The sequence below is a fragment of the Tachyglossus aculeatus genome, chromosome 26 (assembly GCF_015852505.1).
Source record: "Tachyglossus aculeatus isolate mTacAcu1 chromosome 26, mTacAcu1.pri, whole genome shotgun sequence".
In the NCBI taxonomy this organism is placed as follows: Eukaryota; Metazoa; Chordata; class Mammalia; order Monotremata; family Tachyglossidae; genus Tachyglossus; species Tachyglossus aculeatus.
Genome location: NC_052091.1, coordinates 20,977,716 through 21,001,167, shown reverse-complemented (window position 1 = coordinate 21,001,167; position 23,452 = coordinate 20,977,716). Strand labels below are relative to the sequence as shown.

At 46.4% G+C, this 23,452-nt stretch overlaps 1 protein-coding gene across 5 annotated transcripts in view; it reads left to right on the top strand.

Moving 5' to 3' along the window:
• BLM (BLM RecQ like helicase) overlaps window positions 1-23,452 on the top strand; it is a 100,818-nt gene that overhangs the window by 42,980 nt on the left and 34,386 nt on the right. For 4 of the 5 annotated variants that reach the window (XM_038767463.1, XM_038767465.1, XM_038767461.1 and 1 more), the window contains exons 8-14: window positions 2,126-2,317; window positions 8,545-8,663; window positions 9,316-9,429; window positions 9,785-9,883; window positions 10,733-10,881; window positions 15,877-15,983; window positions 17,018-17,178. In XM_038767463.1, the coding sequence (XP_038623391.1) occupies window positions 2,126-2,317; window positions 8,545-8,663; window positions 9,316-9,429; window positions 9,785-9,883; window positions 10,733-10,881; window positions 15,877-15,983; window positions 17,018-17,178 (941 nt within the window). The remainder of the gene's footprint in view (window positions 1-2,125; window positions 2,318-8,544; window positions 8,664-9,315; window positions 9,430-9,784; window positions 9,884-10,732; window positions 10,882-15,876; window positions 15,984-17,017; window positions 17,179-23,452) is intronic. The other variant, XM_038767466.1, reaches the window with a different exon arrangement.

Here is a 23,452-nt window from a genome sequence, read left to right as displayed (position 1 = left end):
GATTGGATATGTGGATTGAATGAGAGAGCCGAGTCAAGGATAACGCCAAGATTATGGGCTTTTGAAAAAAGGATAGTGGTGCCATCTACAGTGACGGGAAAGTCCGGGAGAGGACAGGGCTTGGGTGGGAAGATAAGGAGCTCTGTTTTGGACATGTTGAGTTTTAGGTGGCGGGAGGACATCTAAGTAGAGATGTCTTGAAGTTAGGAGGAAGTGTGAACCTGGAGAGAAGGAGAGAGATCAGGGGAGGAGATGTAGATTTGGGTATCATCTGCATAGAGATGGTAGTTGAAGCTGTGGGAGTGAATGAGTTCTACAGGGGAATGAGTGTAGATAGAGAATAGAAGAGGACCTAGAACTGAACCTTGAGGAACCCCCACAGTTAGCCAGGGGTGGCGGGTGGGGGGAGCCCACGAAGGAGACTGAGAATGAACAGCCAGAGAGATGAGGAGAACCAGGAGAGGACAGAGTCTGTGACACCAAGGTTGGATAACATATCCAGGAGAAGGGGGTGGTCCTCAGTGTCAAAGGCAGCTGAGAGGTCGAGGAGGATTAGGATGGAGTAGGAGCCATTGGATTTGGCAAGAAGGAGCTCATTGGTGACCTTTGAGAGGACAGTTCGTGGAGTGAAGGGGACGGAAGCCAGATTGGAGGGGATTCAGGAGAGAATTGGAGGAGAGGAGTTTGAGACAGTGGGTGTTGATGACTTTCTCAAGGAATTTGGAGAAGAATGCTAGGAGGGAGATAGGGTGATAACTGGAGGGAACTATGGGGTCAAGGGAGGGTTTTTTTGAGGATGGGGCAGATGGGCATATTTGAAGGCATGTTTGAAGGCAGTTGAGCTCTTACACGCAGAGCATGATACTAAGCGCTTTGGGAGAGTACGGTACAACAGAATTAGCGGGCACGTTCCCTGCCCATAATGAGCTTACAGTCTCGGGTGGGGGGAACAAACATTAGTATGAATAAAAAAGTAATGTATAATATATAATTTAAAGATATCAATGCGATGTACCATCATGCCATTATGCCCAATGAAATGTGAAACCACAAGTTCCTTGAAATAAGCAATATTCTTTCTTCATTATGTCTTACAGTTCTTACTGGAAGATTTTGGAAGTGTTAATTAGCCAGTAAAGAAAGGAGATTATTTATTTCAGGGCTGCAGATAACAGCCCAAAATTATTTCGTTAAAACGTATACAGTACACATGGGGTTGGAAGTGCATATTGAAAAATCTGATTTTTTTTTTTTAATTTACTTTGAACAAAGCGGCATGGAGAGCTATTATCATTTTAGGCTCCCACTTTCAAAATTACACTTTCTTAAATCTAATGAGTTGCCAGTCTATGTTGTACTTCTGGGATAAGGGCTGAGCTTAGTGCACGGAGTCCTCTGTGCTGAATTTTCACCAGGTTTTTCATGTCAAATACCCAGCTACTGCATGCCAGACAATAGAGTTGCGCTTGATAAATTGCTTCCATTGTGAATTCCGTATGCTTTTGTATTCTACCGTGAAATGGAAATATAAAATAGTGTGATTGGTTTGGGGTGTTTTTATCAGTGGTTATCATTTGTTAACATAAAAGACATTCCCCATTGGCAAAATGGTGACTGTTCTTTTAATTAACTATTCCTCAGTTAGCCCCGTGAGGGATTATATCCGATACTTTCGTTTTATAGGAAAAGAAACTGAACTCTCACCTGCAGGCCAAACTGGGATTAAAACATAAGAACCTTTGGGATGGTGAACAAGAGAATCACCTTTTTGTTTTTTTTATGGTATTTGTTAAGTGCTTACTATGCGCCAGGCCCTGTACTAAGCGCCGGGGTAGGTACAAGCTAATCAGGATGAACACAGTTCATGTCCCAGGTGGGGCTCACAGTCTTAATCCCCATTTTACAGATGAGGCAACTGAGGCCCAGAGAAGTGCATAGACTTGCCCAAGGTCCCACCGCAGATAAGCAGCGGAGCCTTTTGCTGCCGAAATGCAGTGCCAGTTGTTGTCGTGTTTTTCTTGACATATTTTATTTTTCTGTCCACGTGTCAATTCTCGCCATCATCTTATGTTATTCTGTCTCCAAGCGCTGATTCTTACGACCGTCTCTTCTCCTTATATTAAAGGTGGGTGGGTTCAGAATTCGCCCTCGAGGAACTTCGAACACGAACGCTTCAAACGGATTGATTTTTCTCACTCGAAAGAAATGATGAAGATTTTTCACAAGAAATTTGGTCTCCATCATTTCCGCACAAATCAGTTGGAGGCTATCAATGCGGCTCTGCTTGGCGAAGACTGTTTCATCTTAATGCCCACCGGTAGGCATTTATAGCTATGACTTGGCAAGAACCCATGGGCAGATGTTAAATTAAGGCTCATCAGGGCTCTTTAACGAGCAACCAGAAGGATGTCATCACAATATTTCAGTCCTTTGGGGCTTCTACTGTAACTCACTACTCTAGTCAGGATGCAAAGTCTTGCCCCTTTTTGCGGGGAGGGGGAGCGGGTACTCTCAAGCACTTACTGGGTGCCAGGCATTTTACTAAGGGCCGGGGGATATGTAAGGGAATCAAGTTGGACACAGGCCCTGTCCCACATGGGGCTCGTGGTCATCATCCCCATTCTACAGGGGAGGAGACTGAGGCACAGGAAAGTTAAACGAGTTGCCCAAGGTCACACAGAAGACAAGTGGCAGAGCCTGGATTAGAATAATAATAATAATGGCATTTATTAAGTGCTTACTATGTGCAAAGCACTGTTCTAAGCGCTGGGGGGTACAAGGTAATCAGGTTGTCCCACGGGGGGCTCACAGGCTTCATCCCCATTTTACAGATGAGGGAACTGAGGCCCGGAGAAGTGAAGTGACTTGCCTAAAGTCACACAGCTGACAAGTGATGGAGCTGGGATTTGAACCCATGACCTCTGACTCAAAAACCCAGGCTCTTTCCACTGAGCCACGCTGCTTAGAAGCAGTCCTCTGACTCCCAGGCCCTGGCCCTTTCCACTAGGCCACACTGCTTGCTCTCAAAATTTCTCTTCTCGATCCTCCGAGGACAGGTCCGAGATTGGTCGGTGGATTCTTAATCCCAAGGGTGGTGACGACGGCGTCGGTTTTCCTCTGGGGAAAATTTGTCCTGGGAGGGGAAAATGACAGGGAGAGGGAGGCAGGGGAGTTGATGTCTACTTACTTGGTGTCCCATGACCAATTCATCACCATCCACTTCTAAGGACAATATGGTCATTTTCCTTGTGCTCTTAATATTATTAACTGCACTCCTGTTTATAGCCACAAAGGAGTTATCAATCATTCAGTGGAATTTATTGAATGCTTACTGTGTGCAGAGCACTATACTAAGCACTTGGGAAAGTAATAATAATAATAGTGGTATTTGCTAAGTGCTAACCATGTGGCAAGCACTGTTCTAAGCGCTGGGGTAGATACAAGTCCTTGTAGACACAGTCCGTGTCCACATTCATTCATTCAATCGTATTTATTGAGCGCTTACTGTGTGCAGAGCACTGTACTAAGCGCTTGAGAAGTACAAGTTGGCAACATAGAGAGATGGTCCCTACCCAAGAGCAGGCTCACAGTCTAGAATGAGGAGACACACAACAAAACAAGTAGACAGGTCTCAATACCATCAGAATAAATAGAATTATAGCTATATGCACATAATTAATAAAATAAATAGAACAGTAAATATTTACAAGTAAAATAAATAGAGCAATAACTCTGCACAAACATACAGGTGCTGTGGGGAGGGGAAGGAGGTAGGACGGGGGGATAGGGAGGAGGATGAGGCTCACAGTCTTCATCCCCATTTTACAGATGAGGTAATGGAGGCCCAGAGAAGTAAAGTGACTTGCCCAAGGTCACACAGCAAATAAGTGGCGGAGCCAGGATTAGAGCCCAAGTCCTCGGACTCCCAGGCCCGTGCTCTTTCCAGTAGGGCATGCTACTCAGTGTTGGTAGACATGTTCTCTGCCCACAATGAGCTTACAGTCTACATTACTATAAATAAATATATTAAATTATGGACATATCCATAAGTGTTACGAAGTTATGTAGGGCTGGGCGAATTATTTACTGAAAGCTGGACCTAATTTTTTCCGCGTTGTTTTTCAAGATTGAAGCAAGGTTGTTTTCCTTTCTTCATTTATCCCAAACTTTATGGCAATGAGTGCATTCGTGAAACCTTTTAAAGTAGTGAAGGTACACCCTTTAAATGTTTAATAAAACTGCAAGATGACTCTACTGTGGCATCACATAAGCAGTCTTGAACATGAGTAAGAGCAAACTGTGCTTTAGAACTTTTTTTTCCCACCCGGCAAAAACGTTTACTGACTGTTGGCTCTTAAAAGAGAGCTGTCTTCAAAGACTATGGAGAGCAGACTGTTTTCCATCCCCAGAGTCCAAGTTTCACCAGCTCCCTGGTCATTTTTAGTCTTGCTTTTTTACTTCCGGTCTGTAGCAGAAAGGGAAACCTTGCTTATAGTGAGTGTGGCCTAAAGGATAGAGCATGGGCCCGGGAGTCAAAAGGACCTGGGGTCTAATCCCAGCTCCGCCATTCATCTGCCGTGCGACTGTGGGCTAATTGCTTCATTTCTCCGGGCCTCAGTTCCCTCACCTTTAAAATGGGGATTAAGACTGTGAACCCCCTGTGGGACAGGGACACTGTCCAACCTGATACACTTGTATCTACCCCAGCACTTAGTATGGTGTCTGGCACATAGTAAGTGCTTAACGAATACCATTAAGAAAAAAAAGAATTATCATGATGTATAATAAAACATGCAAGTCCTGTTAATACATGATATTGACACCCTTCCCCCCACGCCCCTAAACCTACACACCTCGTGATATTTCTAGTGACTTTGGAGGTTAGTGGACTCCCAGTTCCAGCCCCCAGGGTCCCATATCCAGGACAATTTTGGTTCAGGATAGGGATTCTTAAGGTGGCCATGTTAACACCCTCTGCGCTGCCTCAGTAGTTGGCTGCCACCATCCTCTCACTCTTAGGTTTGGAACTGTCTTAGGGGAAGGGACGTGTTCTGTCAATGGTGTTTATTGAAGGCTCACTATGTAGAGAACTGAACGCCCAGGAAAGGACAAGGTAACAAAGCCGGTAGACCCGTTCCCAAGTATTGGGGCTAGGCATTAGAGGAGGGCTAACTGCCTTCCCTTTTCAAGCTCCACGTCCAAAGACATCTCAGGTACGGTCTCAAGGATGGAGCAGATCAGTAGAATTTGCTTCATTGAGGGTTCCGTCGGCCCCTGCCCTGACCATCCTAGGTCCTTCCAGGGTAAAAAGGTACAGAATGTTGGCCAGACAGAATCTTAAACCAAACTCCGATACCAGATCTGGTAGCTGCCCCCAATGTAGGGGCTTGCCTCGATCGCTGCTCTTGTTTGATCATTTGGTCATTTGCCTAGCAGCCCTCCCGTGGATGTTCCCTCCTCTGGTCATTCATTCAGTTCATTCAGTCGTATTTATTGAGCGCTTATTGTGTGCAGAGCACTGTACCAAGCACTTTCCCGTGGCAGTGTGGCCTGGTGGAAAGAGCACGGGCCTGGGTTCTAATTTCGGCTCTTGCTGGATGCTGAGGCAATTGCTTGTTGTGTTACCTTGGGCAACCTTATTGTGGGCAGGGCGTGTGTCTGTTTATTGTTCTATTGAACTCTCCCAAGCGCTTAATACAGTGCTTTGCACACAGTAGGCACTCAGTACGATTGAATGAAGTCATATCTGTTACTCTATTTTACTTGTACATATCTATTCTATTTATTTTATTTTGTTAGTATGGTTTTGTTCTCTGTCTCCCCCTTTTAGACTGTGAGCCCACTGTTGCGTAGGGACTGTCTCTATATGTTGCCAACTTGTACTTCCCAAGCGCTTAGTACAGTGCTCTGCACACAGTAAGCGCTCAATAAATACGATTGATGATGATGATATAACTTCTATGCCTCTGTTTCCTCAGCTGTATAATGGGGATTCAATATTTGTTCCCCTGCTTAAGACTGTGAACCCCATGTGGGGCAGGGACTGTGTCCGATCTAATTAACAGGTACCTACCCCAGCGCTTAGAACGGTGTTTGACACATATTAAGGGCTTAACAAGGACTATAAAACAAACATCCTGGTGACCCCCAGTGAACACCTTATGCCTATTCCCTTGGGCTGTCTCACAGGGACTCCCTCTCTTTGTGGCTCTTCGTGAACTACTGTCTCAACCCCCTCTTTGCCTGACTCTGCCGATGTAATTAGCTGCACTCTAGCTAGTGTCACCAGATGAATGATTGATATCCCAGGCAAAAGAGCCCTTCCCTGTAGGAGGGGCCCTGGGGCCTAAGCTGATTCTCAGTTTTAGAAAACTCCGGACCAGTTCCCCCTCATCCACATAAGGAGCTAGCCTGCTGGACCACGAGGCCTCCATCAGAGGGGCCAGGTTATTAGCTCAGTGCCTTTGTCAGTTGGTACGTGTTTATTGGTTTCGTTTTTCTTTGATTTGCTGGCTAAGTTGGTTGTCATCCCACTTAATCTTCTAGTTTTACCCATTCCTGTGATCTAGATGGCCAGATTTCCTCCTGTGACTTCTCCAGCCCAATGAGAGGCTGGCCCAGGCCATTTTCCTGGAACATAACTTCCTTGGGTCCCTGCTGCCCCCAGCAGAAGTCTCTCTGGAAAGCAGACATAAGCCCTCTTCTCGGGGAGAGACAGAGAAGGGGCAGAGGAAGTTGTAGCACCCTTAAGGCTCAGAGGATCTGGGTGGGGTTTTTTGGTGCATTTGTTTTTTATGGTATTTGGTAAATGCTTACTATGTGCCAGACACTGTACTAAGCACTGGGACAGATACAAGTTAAACAAGTTGGGCACAGTACATGTCCCTAGTGGGGCTTGAAATCTTCATCCCCATTTTACCAAAGAGGTCACTGAGGCCCAGGGACGTTAAGGGACTTGCCTGAGGTCACACCGCAGACAAGGGGAGGGGTCAGGATTAGAACTCGGTTCCTCTGACTCTCAAGCCTGGACTCTTTCCACAAGGCCACGCTATTTCCCCTGGGATTTGTTCCTGCTCTCATGCCGTATATCTTCAGATCGGCAGGCCCTAGTAGAGAGATCCTGGGCCTTGGAGTCAGGAATCCTGGGGTTCTAATCCTAGTTCCGCCACTTTTCTGCCTTGGGTGAGTCACTTCACTTCTCTGGGCCTTGGTTTCCCCATCTGTAAAATGCAGGTTCGGTACCTGTTCTCCCACCCTCTTGGACTGTGAACCCCCTCCAGGACAGGGACTGTGTCCGATCTGACTATGTTATATCCACCCTAGTGCTTAGCACAGTTCTTGAGGTGCATAGCAAGCGCTTTAACAAGTACCACAATTTTTATTCATAGAGGTGTTGTGATTTTTGCCATATTAAATGAAAATGCCTTTCATTCTGCAGGTTGTGAGATGTATGATAGTTCCTTTTTTATTTATTTTTTTTATGGTATTTGGTACGTGCTTCCTCAGTGTCAAGCACTGTTCTAAGCACTGGGGAAGATACGGGATAATAATAATAATGTTGGCATTTGTTAAGCACTTACTATGTGCAAAGCACTGTTCTAAGTGCTGGGGTAGATACAAGGTAATCAGGTTGTCCCACGTGGGGCTCACAGTCTTCATCCCCATTTTACAGATGAGGGAACTGAGGTCTAGAGAAGTTGTAACTTGCCCAAAGTCACACAGCTGACAAGTGGCGGAGCTGGGATTTGAACCCATGACCTCTAACTCCAAAGCCCGTGCTCTTTCCACTGAGTCACGCTGCTTCTCCCCGTCCCAGTTTGGGCTCACAGTCCAGGTAGGAGGAGGTAGGATTTCATCCCCATTTTACAGTTGTGGAAACTGAGCCACAGAGAAATTCAGTACTTGCCCAAGACAGCAAGCAGTTGGCAGAATCAGGATTAGAACCCAGACCCAAGCTCTTCCCAACAGGCCACTCTGGTGGAAGGGGGCTGTAAACTGGGAGCAAGTACCAAATCTGGGGTCAGCCGTTATTCTTGGATCTGGTTTAAGAGCTGTCCAGCCAACGTTCTGTACCCTTCGATGCTGGAGCCGGCAGAACCTCGGACAGTCGCTGGGGGTAGTTGAAATCCTCAACCAAGCGAATTGTAGTGATCTGTTTGGCAATTGAGATGGTACCTGAGAGGTCTGTAGGCTTGGCTCTTGGGAGAGGTAAGCAGTTAGCACTCCAACATCCAGCCCGAATACTTAGGAACGGATCTGCTGGCTCTGTGTTGTAGTGGACTCTCCCAGGTGCTTAGCACCAGTGCTCTGCACACAGTGAACACTCAATCATTGTTCCAATTTGACCTTTTGTGCACTCCTCGTGGACGCGTCTGGATTCCGGGTGCCTCCCTGAGGCATTAACCTTTTCCCTCTGTATCATATTGCTCCATTCAGGCCCAGAAGTCCGAAATCACACGACCAAATCATAGCCATGACCCTTTTGGCTCCATGGCTCCAAGACCTAGCCCAGTGAAAAATTCTGTGCCTTAATTTTTTCTTCAGGTGGAGGCAAAAGTCTTTGTTATCAGCTACCGGCCTGTGTTTCTCCTGGAGTCTCTATCATCATCTCCCCGTTGAGATCGCTGATCGTGGATCAAGTCCAGAAGCTAACTTCCTTAGATGTAAGTTCAAACAGAAACTTTTTTTTTTAATCTTTCTCAAGTGATTAATAAAAGCCGCAGAGGTGCGCCCTCATAACAGAACGGGTTTGAACAAAGTCAATCAGTTTTATTTATTGAGGATTTTCTGTGCGAGGAGTAATAATAATAATAATGGCATTTATTAAGTGCTTACTGTGTGCAAAGCACTGTTCTAAGCACTGGGGAGGTTACAAGGTGATCAGGTTGTCCCACATGGGGCTCAGTCTTAACCCCCGTTTTACAGATGAGGAAACAGGCACAGAGAAGTTAAGTGACTTGCCCAAAGTCACACAGCTGACAGTTGGCAGAGCTGGGATTTGAACCCATGAACACTGACTCCAAAGCCTGGGCTCTTTCCACTGAGCCACGCACTCTTCTCTGCACCTGTTACCTCATCTATAAAATGGGGATTAAGACTGTGAGCCCCCCGGGGGACAAACTGATCACCTTGTAACCTCCCCAGCGCTTAGAACAGTGCTTTGCACATAGTAAGCGCTTAATAAATGCCATCATTATTATTATTATAGTCTTCATGCAGTAAATGTTTTAAAGAAACTATTTGAACCTGGGGGTAAATTTGATTTTGGGGAAACTGGATTGGCAAAATTCAGTTGGTTTATATTTTATACCTCAGATTCCAGCGACTTATCTCACTGGTGATAAGACAGATTCTGAAGCTGCCAGTATCTACCTGCAATTATCCAAGAAGGATCCCATAATAAAACTTCTATACGTTACTCCGGAGAAGGTGTGTTTGTAAAGCTCTTTTCGAAGAAGAGGCCAAAGCTCACAAAATGCCTTTTTGCTGCTGATCAAGAAATCTTAGCATCTGTTTTCCTGTGTACCGTTGTTCTTAGGAAATGGTACTGTACTGAACACTTAACCTGAATATTTTATGAGCCAGATTTTCATGAGGAAAACCCCTCCCTTCTATGTTTTATTGCTAATGTAACCTACTCTGTCCTGAAAGGGGGAACTGTTTATCAAATGAACTGTAGTGCAACATAAATTGTTGTTGAAACGGAAGGGAAAACATTCAGGCTAGTACCCACGTCTTTAATTTTTCGATCGACCAAAGTATTCCTTCTTGCATTTTCTTCCAGGTCTGTGCAAGTAACCGGCTAATTTCTACCCTGGAAAACTTGTACGAAAGGAAATTTTTGGCCCGTTTTGTTATTGATGAAGCACACTGTGTCAGTCAGGTAACGACTGCTTCCTAATTTAGGCTCTGAAATAGTCGAAATCCTAGAGGGGCAACTGCCACACTGTTTTCCAAAGTAGAAGTCAAATCAGTCAATTGATCAATACTGTTCGTTGAGTGTTTACTATGTGCAGAGCACTGAACTAACCACTTGGGAGAGTACAATCCAACAGAATCGGAGGAGGTGTAGCCTGCCTGTACAGTCTAGAGGGGGAGAAGGAGGCTGGCCTAGTGGATAGAGCCTAGGCCTGGGAGCCGGAAGGACCTGGGTTCTAATTTCGGCTCCGACACTTGCCCACTGGGTGACCTTGGGCAAGTTACTTGACTTCTCTGGGCCTCATCTAGAAAATGGGGAATAAGACTGTGAGCCCCCTGTGGAACACGGCTCGGGTCCAAGCTGATTACTTTGTATCTACCCCAGCAATTAGAGCAGTTCCTGGCACATAGCAAACACTCACTAATACCGTTTCAAATAAAAAAAAAAGTCAAATGAACTCCTTGGGAGTAAATTCTTTTTTTAATGAAAATGCTTTGCTGGTGAAATTTGCTTTTCTTGCTTTTCAAAAGAATGTGTAAATGATGTTACTCAGTACCTTAACATTCCTTTTCTAAATGTTGCCGTTTCTGTCGGTCACTCATATTTATTGAGTGCTTACCGTGTATGGGGCACTGTACTAAGCGCTTGGGAGAGTACAATGCAACAATAAACAAATTCCCTGCCCATGATGAACTTACAGTCTGGAGACTTTATTATTAGTATTGCCCAATAAGGTATCGGGATAGCTAGAGGCTTCTTTTCAGGGCCTGCCCGCTGAACTGAAAAACAGTATCTTTTTCCTCTTTCAACCAGTGGGGCCATGATTTCCGGCAGGACTACAAGCGGATGAACGTGCTGCGTCAGAAGTTCCCTTTGGTCCCCGTGATGGCCCTCACCGCCACTGCTAACCCCAGGGTGCAGAAGGACATTCTCACTCAGCTGAAGATTCTCAAACCCCAAGTGTAAGTGACCATTGGAAATTGTGGTAATGCCTTAAACCCTAGAGGCTGAAGTGTACCTCCCCCTCGGCTTAGATAATCCTTAGAGGTGTAATAATAATTGCAGTATTTGTTAAGCATTTACTCTGTGCCAAGCACTGAGATAGATACAAGCAAATCAGGTTGGACACAGTCCCTGTCCCATGAGGGGCTCACAGGCTCAATCCCCATTTTATAAACGAGGTAACTGAGGCCTGGAGAAGTGAAGTGACTTGCCCAAAGTCACACAGCAGACAAGTGGCGGAGCTGCTAGTAGAACCCACGACCTTCTGAGTCCTGGGCCCATGCTCTATCCACCAGGCCATGCTGCTTCTTTTGCAGCGGTTGGCACGCTACAGTTTTATCGAGTTGGTAGACACATCTCCTGCTCAGGACAAGGTTACAGTTGAGAGGGGGAGACGGGTATTAATATGAATTAATTGTGGATATGTTCAGAAGTGCTGTGGGGCTGAGGATGGGGTGAACACAGGGTGTAAATCCAAATGCAGAAGGGAGTAGGATAAGAGGAAATGAGGGCTTAGTCAGGGAAGGCCTCTTGGAATAGGCGTGCTTTGAAGGTGGGGAGAGTGATGGTCTGCCGGATGTGATGTGGGGAGGGAGGGATTTCCAAACCAGAGGCAGGATGCAGGCGAGATGTCCGCAACGAGATAGGGTACAGTACAACAGAGTTGACAGACAGGATTCCTGCTCCCAACGAGGTTTGAAACATTTTGGAAAATCACCGGTCACCAGGTCACCATGTAAAAATACTTTTTTTTTTAAACCTTGTTCACATTTCAGGACCAAAACGTTCCTCTCTGCCCCCAGAGTTGCTGATAAATATAAAAAAATCTTGAGGGAAAACGTCCTTCAGTGCCTTCGGTAGTCCTCCTCATCGCGAGATCCCAGAATCGCCAACTTCTCGATCGTCTCGGTCTGAGTTTGGCCGCGAGATAATATAGAGAGCAAGTTTCATCAGTTGCCCTGGACCCTGTACATGGGGGCTCTGAACAGCATTTTGTTCAGAGCAGGGGAAGAGAGTTCCTTGTTTTTCATTTAAAAAAAAAACAACACTTTTCTCCCTTTGCTAACCCAGGTGCGGTGGCTGTTGACATTTGCTGAGCACACTTAGTCCTGGTGTTTTCCCCTCATGCATGAACAGATGAGAGAGCCGATTGTGCTCCATGTGTTCTCTGGAACCTGATGCTGGTTGGAACTTCCCTAGCTGGACATATTTACTTAACTTCAGATGCGAGCCCCTCACCTCCAGAGGGACAGGGACTAAGTTGAATTCCCACCTGCGAATTCTCTCCCCAGCGCTCAGTACAGTGCTCTGCGCACAGCTCGCTCATCTGTAGACTGTCAGTTCGTTTTGGGCAGGAATCATGTCTGCCCATTTTGTTGGATTGGACTCTCCCAAGTGCTTAGTACAGTGTTCTGCACATAGTGCTTCTCTAGACCCTCAGCTCGTTATGGGTAAGGGCACTTGTCTGTCTGTTTAAAATCCTGTTGAATTGTCCTCTCCTAAGTGCTTAGAGAAGCAGCGTGGCTCAGTGGAAATAGCATGGGCTTTCGAGTCAGAGATCATGGGTTCAAATCCTGGCTCTGCCACTTGTCAGCTGTGTGACTTTGGGCAAGTCACTTAACTTCTCTGTGCCTGTTACCTCATCTGTAAAATGGGGATTAAGACTGTGAGCCCCACATGGGACAACCTAATCACCTTACAAACTTCCCAGCGCTTAGAACAGTGCACATAGTAAGCGCTTAATAAATGCCATTATAAAAAAGATGCTTAGTACAGAGCTGTGCACATAGTGAGCACTCAAGTCAATACCACTGATTGATTGATTGATTAATCAATACTATTACTATCACTACTACTCAGGCAGTTAGCACCCCGGGTCAGCCCAGAAAGAGCACTGGGAAGACAAGAATTCAGAAGGGTCGGGGTAGGTCCACAGCTTCTCTGAGAAGCAGTGTGGCCTAGTGGAAAGAGCCTGGGCCTGGGAGTCAGAGGACCTAGGTTCCCAGCCCAGCTCCATCACTCATCTGCTGTGTGAACCTTGGGCAAGTCAGTTCACTTCTCCGGGCCTCGGTTCCCTCATCTGCCAGATAATAATTATACTAATGATAAGTGCTTACTACGTGTCAGGCACTGTACTAAGCCCTGGGGTGAATACAAGCATCGGGTTGGACATAGTACCTGTCCCACCTGGCACTCACAGTCTTAATCCCCATTGTTACAGATGAGGCACAGAGATGTGAAGTGACTCATCCGAGATCACACAGGAGATGAGTGGCAGATCTGGGAGTAGAACTCAGGTCCCTCTGACTCCCAGGACTGGGCTCTAGCCAACTGCTTCTCCACATGGGGATTCAATCCCTGTTCTCCCTCCAACTTAGACTGGGAGCCTCACATGGGGACTGATGATCTTGTGTCTGCCCCAGCACTTAGTACAGTCCTTAGCACAAAGTAAGCGCTTAACAAATGCCACAAGAATTATTATTATTATTTACTCTGCTGTCCTCCCTGCTACGTTGGAGAATGTGAGGGGTCTCAGGAGAAAGTGAGGAGACCCACCCAGCAAAGACAAAGGCAGGTAGGTAGCTCTCCACTCTCGCAAGTTCCTCTTGAGAGTCAGACAAAGTGGCACCTTCAACAACCATTCAGTCAATCAATGGTATTTGTTGAGTGCTTAGCATGTGCAAAGCACTGTACTAACTGCTCGGGAGAGCATAGTACCACAGATTTGGTAGACACGTTCCCTGCCCACAAAGAACAGCATGGTCTAATGGGTAGAACCCCGGCCTAGGAGTCAGAAGGACCTGGGCTCTATTTGTCTGCTGTGTGACCTTGGGCAAGTCACTTCATTTCTCAAGTCTCAGTTACAGTCCAGCTAGGGAAGTTCCAACCAGCATCAGGTTCCAGAGAACAAGTCTCAGTTACCTCATCTGTAAAACGAGGATTAAGACTGGGAACCCCATGTGGAACCCAGACTGTGTCTAATGTGATTAGCTTGAACCTACCCCCGTGCTTAGTAAAGCATCTGCCACATAGCGAGCGCTTAACAAATACCATTTTAAAGAAAAAATCGAGCCTACAGTCTAGGCTGTTGACTGTAGCCTTCAGTCTTCCAGGAGCAACCAAGAGACCATGATTGTCATCACCTTCCCCAGGGGATTCTGTTCTGTCCCAGGCTCCTAGTTTCCATTCTAGAGGGGTGGGAAGTGTCCAGATTCCTGGGGTTCTCCAAAAGTCCTTGGGCCAGGTACAGTGGAAAGAAGGTATTCCTTCTCCTCCCTCCTTTGTCCTTTCCGGCCTCACGGGCATACTTACCCAGTCTCAAGACCACCTGTTCTCCTGTGACACTGGCAGCAGAGTTGATCGTAATTATACCTTGCTGCCAAAGAGGTGGGCACAGCAGAGGGTCAATTTTTCCATATCGGCAGATTCCAGGGCTGGTTCAGGTATTCAGCAGATTCAGATCACCAATCCAAAGTGGGTTTGACTATGTAAGGCAGTTTGACTCTATCCACTTAGCAATCAATCGGTCCATTGTATGTTTGTTGTGGCCAGGGAATGCATCTGTTTATTGTTGTAGTGAACTCTCCCAAGTGCTTCGTACAGTGCTCTGCACACAGTGAGCACTCAATAAATATGATTAAATAAATAATTTTTTGAGCCCTTTGTGCAGAGCACTGTGCAATATACAGTGTATATTGAATGCAATGTAACAGACACATTCCTTGACTTGTAATAAAATAACTTTGGCAGTTATTAAGTACTTGCTATTTGCCCAGTGTTGCACTAAGCACTGGGGTAAATGCAAGGTAATCGGCTGTAAACAGTCCCCATTTCAATCAAAAAGGGTTTCAATCCCCTTTTTACAGATGAGGAAACCGAGGCCCAGAGAAGTAAAGTGACTAATCCTGGTTCGCGTAGCAGAACAATGGCAGGGCTGGAATGAGAACTCAGGTCTTCATTCATTCATTCAATCATATTTATTGGGTGCTTACTGTGTGCAGAGCACTGTACTAAGCACTTGGGAAAGTCCACCACAACAGAATTAGCAGACAGATTCCCTGCCCATAACGAGTTTACAGTCTTGAGGGGGAGACCGACATTAGTAGAACATGGAATAGAGCGTGGGCCTGGGAGTCAGGAGGTCATGGGTTCTAATCCCAGCTCCGCCACTTGTCTGCTGTGTGGTCTTGGGCAAGCCACTTCACTTCTCTGTTCCAGTTACCGCATATGGAAAATGGGGATGAAGACTGTGAGACCCATCTGAGACAGGGACTGTGTCCAACCCGATTTGTTTATATCTCCCCCAGTGTTTAGTACAGTGCCAGGCACATAATAAATGCTTAACAAATACCATTATTATTATTATTATTATGAATAAATAGTGTATAAAATGTAATTTAAAGATATGTATATAAGTGCTGTGGGGTGGGAAGCTGGGCAAATGACACTTATTTGCCCCATGTCCAATCCCACAGCACTTGGGTATCCAAGTGGAGTGGTATCCATTAAAAATTGTGAAACAAGAATTGTAAAAAACAAAAAACAAAACGTGGTACGCGGCATCTTTTAGACTGTGAGCCCACTGTTGGGTAGGGACTGTCTCTATATGTTCCCAATTTGTACTTCCCAAGCGCTTAGTACAGTGCTCTGCACACAGTAAGCTCTCAATAAATACTATTGATGATGATCCATTCTGTAGCTATGCAGGATTGTTTTAGATTCCTGGGTAAGTTAAACCCAGGGTTCAGACGTCTTTATCCACTTTCCTGCTACTCTGTGTAAACATGGGCACCGTGGCTCTTTTGGTTAGAGGTTCAAATAAGGGCTAAATCAGTGGTCTGGAACACCTGGAGTTCTCACTGTAGGAAATGGGGGGCCTTGTCTTCTGAAGTCGACAACTGAATTGAAATTCATTTGACTTGTAATATAAATTTTGAACTTTGGATTTTTTTCAGGTTTAGTATGAGCTTTAATAGGCATAACCTGAAATATGATGTACTTCCCAAAAAGCCAAAAAAGGTAGCCTTTGACTGTTTGTCATGGATCAGAAAACATCATCCATGTGAGTATAAATCCATGACTTGATTTTGTGAATGCTCGCTCTCTTGTTTGGTGTGTGTTTGTTTGTTTTCTGGTCTTTGTTAAGCACTTACTATGGGCCAAGCACTGTACTAAGCGCAGGGGTAGAATCATGGTTCTCAAGTTGGACGCAGTCCCTGTCTCACAAAAGACTCACAGTCTTAATCCCTATTTTCAAGATGAGGAAACCAAGGTCCAGAGAAGTGAAGTGACTTGCCCAAAGTAACTCAGCAGACAAGCGACAGAGTCAGAATTAGAACCCAGGTCCTCTGACTCCCAGGCCGGTGCTCTTTCCGCTATATGGAAATGTGATATATAGTTTGATTCTTAAATTCCTGAAATTTGAAAACTCCCAGCAGGAATAATCCCAGGAAGATATAGAGCTGCAGTCCTACATGGGTAATTGTGTCGAGGACAGGTGCTCGCGGATCAGCCTCGCTAAGCTATGGGCACAGTGGGTCAAACCGGCCCGTACCCCCTGACCCGTTATCCCTGCCAGGACGAAGATGACCACCTCGTCCTTCTTGCCTTCTCTGGGCCTCAGTTTCCTCATCTGTAAAATGGGGCTTTCATACCCATTCTCCCTTCCCTTGATACTTTGAGTCCCTTGTGGGACAGGGACTGCCTCTGATCCGATTATATGCCTCGGTTTCCTCATCTTTAAGATGGGGCTTCAGTACCATCCTCCCTGCTCCTTACACTTGTGGGACAGGGACTTTGTCTGGGCTGATTGAATCTGCTCGTATGCACCCAAGCGCTTAGTAGAGTGCTTGGCACATAGTGAGCGCTTAAAGCAGATACCACCATGATTATTGCTTCATCTTTTCTCTCCTCCCCCCACCAACAGAAAAGGCAACAGAATTGACAGGTGATTCATTTTTCTATTTTCTCTGAAGTTTTTCAGTGTGCACTGTTTAATATGCTAACACCTCTCTCAGTTGTATCAATATGTCAGAGTTGATGTTCCTCTGTAAAAGAGCCCTTTTCTCAATATAGGCTATTTTGGTCTATTTACAGATGATTCAGGGATAATTTACTGCCTTTCCAGGCGTGAATGTGACACAATGGCTCTCACTCTGCAGAAGGACGGCCTCGCCGCCCTGGCTTACCACGCTGGTCTCAGCGATTCCGCTCGAGACGAAGTACAGCACAAATGGATTAATCAGGATGGCTGCCAGGTAACGGGGAGAGACATGCAAAAATGTGCTGGAGTGCACAGTTTCCAGGCAAGAGCCTGAGCAAAAACTACAAATATTTACATTTTCGTGGCAGCACGCATCCAAACAAGAGTGCCGTTCAAATATGGGAATGATTTTAGATGGGAAAAATACCATTTTGAAGGACCGGCCCAGTGCAAAACTTAGTCGGCCTACTAGGAAATGCTGTTTTAAGTCCTAGCTTCCTCGTTCGGGCAGGGAGCCCGCTTCACCCAACTGTTTATGTGCAGAGCACTGGATTAAGCGCTTGGGAGCATACAGTACGATAGAATTAGCAGATAGATTCCCTACCCACAGTGAACTCACAGTTAAAGGGCAGTCTGGCTGAGTTGCCTTTCAGTCGATCAACATTATTCAGTGTTGAATGCTAACTGCATGCAGAGCACTGTACTGAGTTCTTGGGAGAGGACGATACAACAGACATGTTCCCTGCCCTCGATGAGCCAACCTTCTAGGCTTGCTGGACTTCCCACAGGGGTGAAAATTTCTGGTTTTCGCTGCTTTTTCATTCTCCATTCAAACCTCCCCATCAAGTGATTCTGGCACAAGTGGTTTGGGGTTTGCCAGAATGGGAGCGGGTCAGTCAGGGATGAAAATGGGAAGTAGAGACTAAGCAAGGACGATTTCCCAATTTCCCAGAAACACAGACTTTCAGGAAGCTAGTGGTTCTGGGACTCCTTCCCCTTTCTCTCCCCCTTCCCCTCCCAAAATCTTATGCTCAAGAATGACCTTAAACTCGCAGCCAACCCTTGATGTAAACCTCACTTGCTCCCTCCGCCAGAATCAGAATTGTTTGGGCAGATGCTTCCTGGATACCCAGCTCCCCCTTCATCTGCCATATTTTTTTATGGTATTTGTTATTTGGTATTTGTTAAGCGCTTACTATGTGCAAAGCACTGTTCTAAGCTCTGGGGTAGATACAAAGTAATCAGGTTGTCCCACGGGGGGCTCACGGTCTCAATCCCCATTTTCCAGATGAGGGAACTGAGGCCCAGAGAAGTTAAGTGACTTGCCCAAAGTCACACAGCTGACAAGTGACGGAGCCGGGATTTGAACTCACAACCTCTGACTCCAAAGCCCATGCTCTTTCCACTGAGCCACGCTGACTTAATAATAATAATGATGGTATTTGTTAAGCGCTTACTATGTGCAAAGTGCTGTTCCAAGCACTGGGGTGATACACGGTGATCAGGTTGTCCCATGTGGGGCTCACAGTCTTAATCCCCATTTTACAGATGAGGGAACTGAGGCACAGCGAAGTGAAATGACTTGCCCAAAGTCACACAATTGGCAGAGCCAGGATTTCAACCCCTGACCTCTGACTCCAAAGCCTGTGCTCTTTCCACTGAGTCACGCTGCTTCTCTATTATTATATGCCAAGCACTTAATATGTATACATATATATATATATATATATATTTATATTTATATATATATTTATATATATATATATATAAATATGTATTATATGCCACACTTATTATGTGCCAGGCACTCTTCTACGTGCTGCAGTAGATACAAGGTAATCAAGTTGGACACAGTCCATATCTCCCACATGGGGCTCACAATCTTCATCCCCATTTTCCAGGTGAGGTAACTGAGGCCCAGAGAAGTGTAGCGAGTTGCCCAAGGTCACCCAGCAGACAAGCAGCAGTGCGGGACTAGAACCCAGGTCCTTCTGACTCCCAGGCCTGGGCTCTATCCACTAAGCCACGCTGCTTCTCATGAGAACGGGGCTCAGCAGTGGTCAGCGTGGTCGGCAGGGAGGGTTGGGGTCAGCGAGGTCAGCGGGGGTCAACAAGAGCAGCAGGGCGGGGGTAGCCAAGGGAGGCCAAACTGCAGGTAGGAGCAGAAAAGATTGGGGTTGGGAAACTGAGGTTGGGGCTGCATGAGGGAGACAGGTTCCACTTCTCTGTCTCTGTCTTAGTCTCTGTCCACGACCCTGTCCCTGACCTTGTCTCTGTCCCTGAGGCTATCTCTGACTCTGTCTCTTACAGACCTTGTCTCTGACCCAACTCTGTCACTGACCCCGCTTCTGACCCCGTCTGTCTCTAAACATGTCTCTGCCCCTTAACCTATCGCTGACCCAGTCTCTCTGACCCGTCTCTTTCTCTAACCCTATCTCTATCCCAACCCAATCGCTGACCTTTCTTTGTTTCTGACCCTGTCTCTGGTCCCACGTGGCTCAGTGGAAAGAACCTGGGCTTTGGAGTAAATCATGGGTTCGAATCCTGCCTCTGCCACGTCTGCTGTGTGACCTTGGGCAAGTCACTTAACTTCTCTGTTGCCTCATCTGTAAAATGGGGATTAAGACTGTGAGCCCCACGTGGGACAACTTGATCACCTTGTATCCCCCCCAGCACTTAGAATAGTGCTTTGCACATAGTAAGCGCTTAACAAATGCCATTATTATTATTATCTCTGTTTCTAACCCTGTCTCCATCACTGACCGTGTCTCTGAACCTAACTCTGTCATTGAGCCTGTCTCTAAACCTGTCTCTGCCCCTTATCCTATCACTGACCCTTTCTGTCTCTGACCCCCGTCTTTCTCTAACCCTATCTCTACCCCGACCCTATAGCTTACCTGTCTCCATCTCTGACCCTGTCTCTTATTCCATCTCTGTATCTAACCCTGTCTCCATCACTAACCGTGTCTCTGAACCCGACTCTGTCACTGAACCTGTCTTTGACTCCATCTCTGTCTCTGGGCCCCCCCACCCCCACCCCAGACTGTGAACTCGTTGTAGGCAGGGATTGTCTCTCTATATTGCAGTATTGTCCTTTCCCAAGCACTTAGTATGGTGCTGTGCATGCAGTTAGCGCTCATTAAATACAATTGATTGAATGATGAGAGGCTCCGGGATTCTCGTCCCTTCAAGGAAATTCGACCTTGGTACGGCACCCCAAGGTTTTGGAAGGACAGAGAGCAAGGAGTGTCCAGTGTCTGCATTCACTAGCCGCAGTAGCCCATCTGCAGTTCTTTCCCCGTGACATCAGTCACGGTATCTTCAGCCTCGGTCAGACCACCAGCACCTTCATTCAGTCATATTTATTGAGCGCTTACTGTGTGCAGAGTACTGTACTAAGCACTTGGGAGATGACAACAGAGCAACAAAGTCACATTCCCTGACCATGACAAGCTTCCAGTCTAGAGAAGGCATCCCTGCAGCCACGGCAGCGTGTTTCTCGAAGGTGGGAGACCCGCCTGCCAAAACCGGCCAAATCGCGTTCACGGAGGACAGTGGGGATGTGGGGCAGCGTGGGCTAGTGGGTAGCGCCCGGGCCTGGGAATCAGAAGGACCTGAGTTCTAATCTTGGCTAGACATCAGTTCTCTGGGCCTCAGTCACCTCATCTGTGCAATGGGGGTTAAGGTGGTGAGCCCCATTGTAGAACCTGGACTGTGTCCAACCTGCTTAGCTTGTATCAATGCCAGTGCTTAGTACAGTACCTGGCACTTAATGAGTGCTTAAGCGGAGGAACAAATGGTCTTGTGGAAAGAGCAGGGGTCTGGGAGTCAGAAGGACCTGGGTTCTGGTTCTGTCTCTGCCACTCATCTGCTGGGTGACCTTGGGCAACTGGGTGACTTCTCTGTGCTCTCAATCCCCTAATCTGGGAACTGGGGATTACAACTGTGAGCCCAATGTGGGACAGAGAGTATGTCCAACCTGATTACCTTGTATCTACCCCAGCGCTTAGAACAGTTCCTGGTACATAGTAAGAGCTTAGCAGATACTATTTAAAAAAAAAATGTTCTGGAGTTGATGATTCAGTGACTTTTTAAGGGGGGAAAATGTGTCACTTCTTTTCACAAGACAAAGGGTCTCATGGCTAATGGAGTCATTAAAACTTTTGTACTCTGGACAAACAGCATTCACTTTCCCTTTGAAATGCAGTCTGCCCTGATCAGCCACCCTGGGCTTTCATGTGCCCGCTCTATCCGCTTCAAAGGCTGGCCAGAATCCCAGAGGTCCTATCCCCAGCATGCTGGCAAAAGAAGAGCAAGCCCTTACAAAGCACAGTATTGTCCCTTCGGTTTGCGGTTTGCGAGATCTCCCCGGACAGGTATTTCGTAACTCCGGCAAACTCCAGAGTTTGCCTCTCAGGGTCCGATCACCCTTCAGTTCCAAAGTTCTTCTTTCCGTCTTAAACGAGCCCTTTGGTCGTGGTGGAATTGCCTTTCCCAGCTAGATTGGGGTCCCCAGATCCTTAATGTTTGGCAAAACGGGGTTTGTCTCCTGGCTCCTTGGTTATAACGATAGCGGTGCCCCCTGTGGGGGCACACGACCCAGTGGATAGAGCCTGTGGGATATAACGATAGTGGGTTCTAATTCTGGCTCCTCCACTTGACTGTTGGCTGATCTTGGGCAAGTCACTTCACTTCTCTGGGCCTCAGTTACCTCATCTGTAAAATGGGAATTAAGACTGAGCCTCATGTGGGACAGGGATTGGGTCCAACCTGATTAAGTTGTATCTACCCCGGTGCTTAGAGCAGTACTTGGCACATAGTAAGTGCTCACCAAGTACCATAATTATTAGTGGCTAGAGCCTGGGCCTGGGAGTCAGGACCTGGTTCTAATCCCAGGTCCACCACTTGTCTGACCTTGAGCAAGTCACCGTCACTTCCTCTGGGCCTCATTTACCTCATCTGTAAAATGGAGATTAAGACTATGAGCCCCATCTGGGGCAGAGACTGTGTTCAACCTGATTAACTTGTAACTTCCCCTGCACTTAGAACAGCACTTGGCATATAACTAGATAGTGAGCCCACTGTTGGATAGGGACCGTCTCTATATGTTGCCAACTTGTACTTCCCAAGCGCTTAGTACAGTGCTGTACACACAGTAAGCGCTCAATAAATACGATTGAATAGTGCTAAACAAATGCCATTTAAAAATATATATACCCAAGGCTTATCTTGTGGTCCATTCTGATCCCTGGATAATAATAATTATTATATATTATACATGAAATATAATATATTATTATTATAATTATAATTAAATTATTATTATTAATAATAATAATTATGGTACTTGCTAAGCGCTTACTATGTGTCAGGCTCTGGACTAAACGCTGGGGTGGAAACAAGCAAATCAGGTGGACACAGTCCCTGTCCCACGTGGGGCTCAGTCTCAATCCCCATTTTACAGATGAGGTAACTGAGGCCCAGAGAAGTGAAGTGACTTGCCCAAGGTCACACAGCAGACAAGTGGCAGAGCGGGGATTAGAACCCATGACCTTCTGACTCCCAGGCCTGTGTTCTATCTACTGCCCCATGCTGGATCTTTTTTGGCTGTTCTTGTGCTCAGATATATATATATTATATATATATATATATATATATATATATATATATATATATATATATATATACCATATATAGATAGATAGCTTTTCCCCCCTATCCAGTAGTTAGGTTGTTTTTGTTTTCTGAGAAAACCAGGGCCTCAAGACTGTATGTTCCCTCTAGACTGTAAGCTCACTATGGGCAGGGAACGTGTCTGCTCACTGTTTCATTGGACTCTCCCAAGCGCTTAGTACAGTATCCTGCACATAGTAAGCCCTCAACAAATGCCACTGATTGATCTGTGCATATCCCTTGCATTCATCCTTATTGAACTCGCCAACCCTAAAGCTCAGAATATGGTCACCATTAAAAGGTGTCATTTTGAGCTGGAGCACATCTTTATACGGATGACTCCCAAATCTCTCCCACCTAGTCCTTTCATTGAACCCGCATCTCCCCATCGATGAGCTGCCGGCACCTTCAGGTCAACACATTTAACACAGAACTCCTCTATCACCTCCTTCCCATCTTCCCCCTTCCCTGTCCTGGGGTTTAGGGAAGTAGCAAGGCCTAATAGATAGAGCCCAGGCCTGGGAGTCAGAAGGTCATGGGTTCTAATCCCGACTCCGCCACTTGTCTGCTGTGTGACCTTGGGCAAGTCAAAGGTCTTCCCTGAGCCTCTGTGAACCTCAAGTGGGACAAGGACTGTGTCCAACCCGATTTGCTTGTATTCTCCTGCTGCCAGCACTTAGTACAGTGCCCGGCACATGGTAACCACTTACCTGGGCCTTCTCTGGGCCACAGTTCCGTCATGGATTGAGACCATGAACCCCACAGGGGACAGGGACTGTGTGTCCAACCCAGTTTGCTTGTATTCCCCACTGCCAGCACTTAGTACAGTGCCCAGCTGGTGGTAGGCGCTTAACAGATGCCACAGTTATTATTAT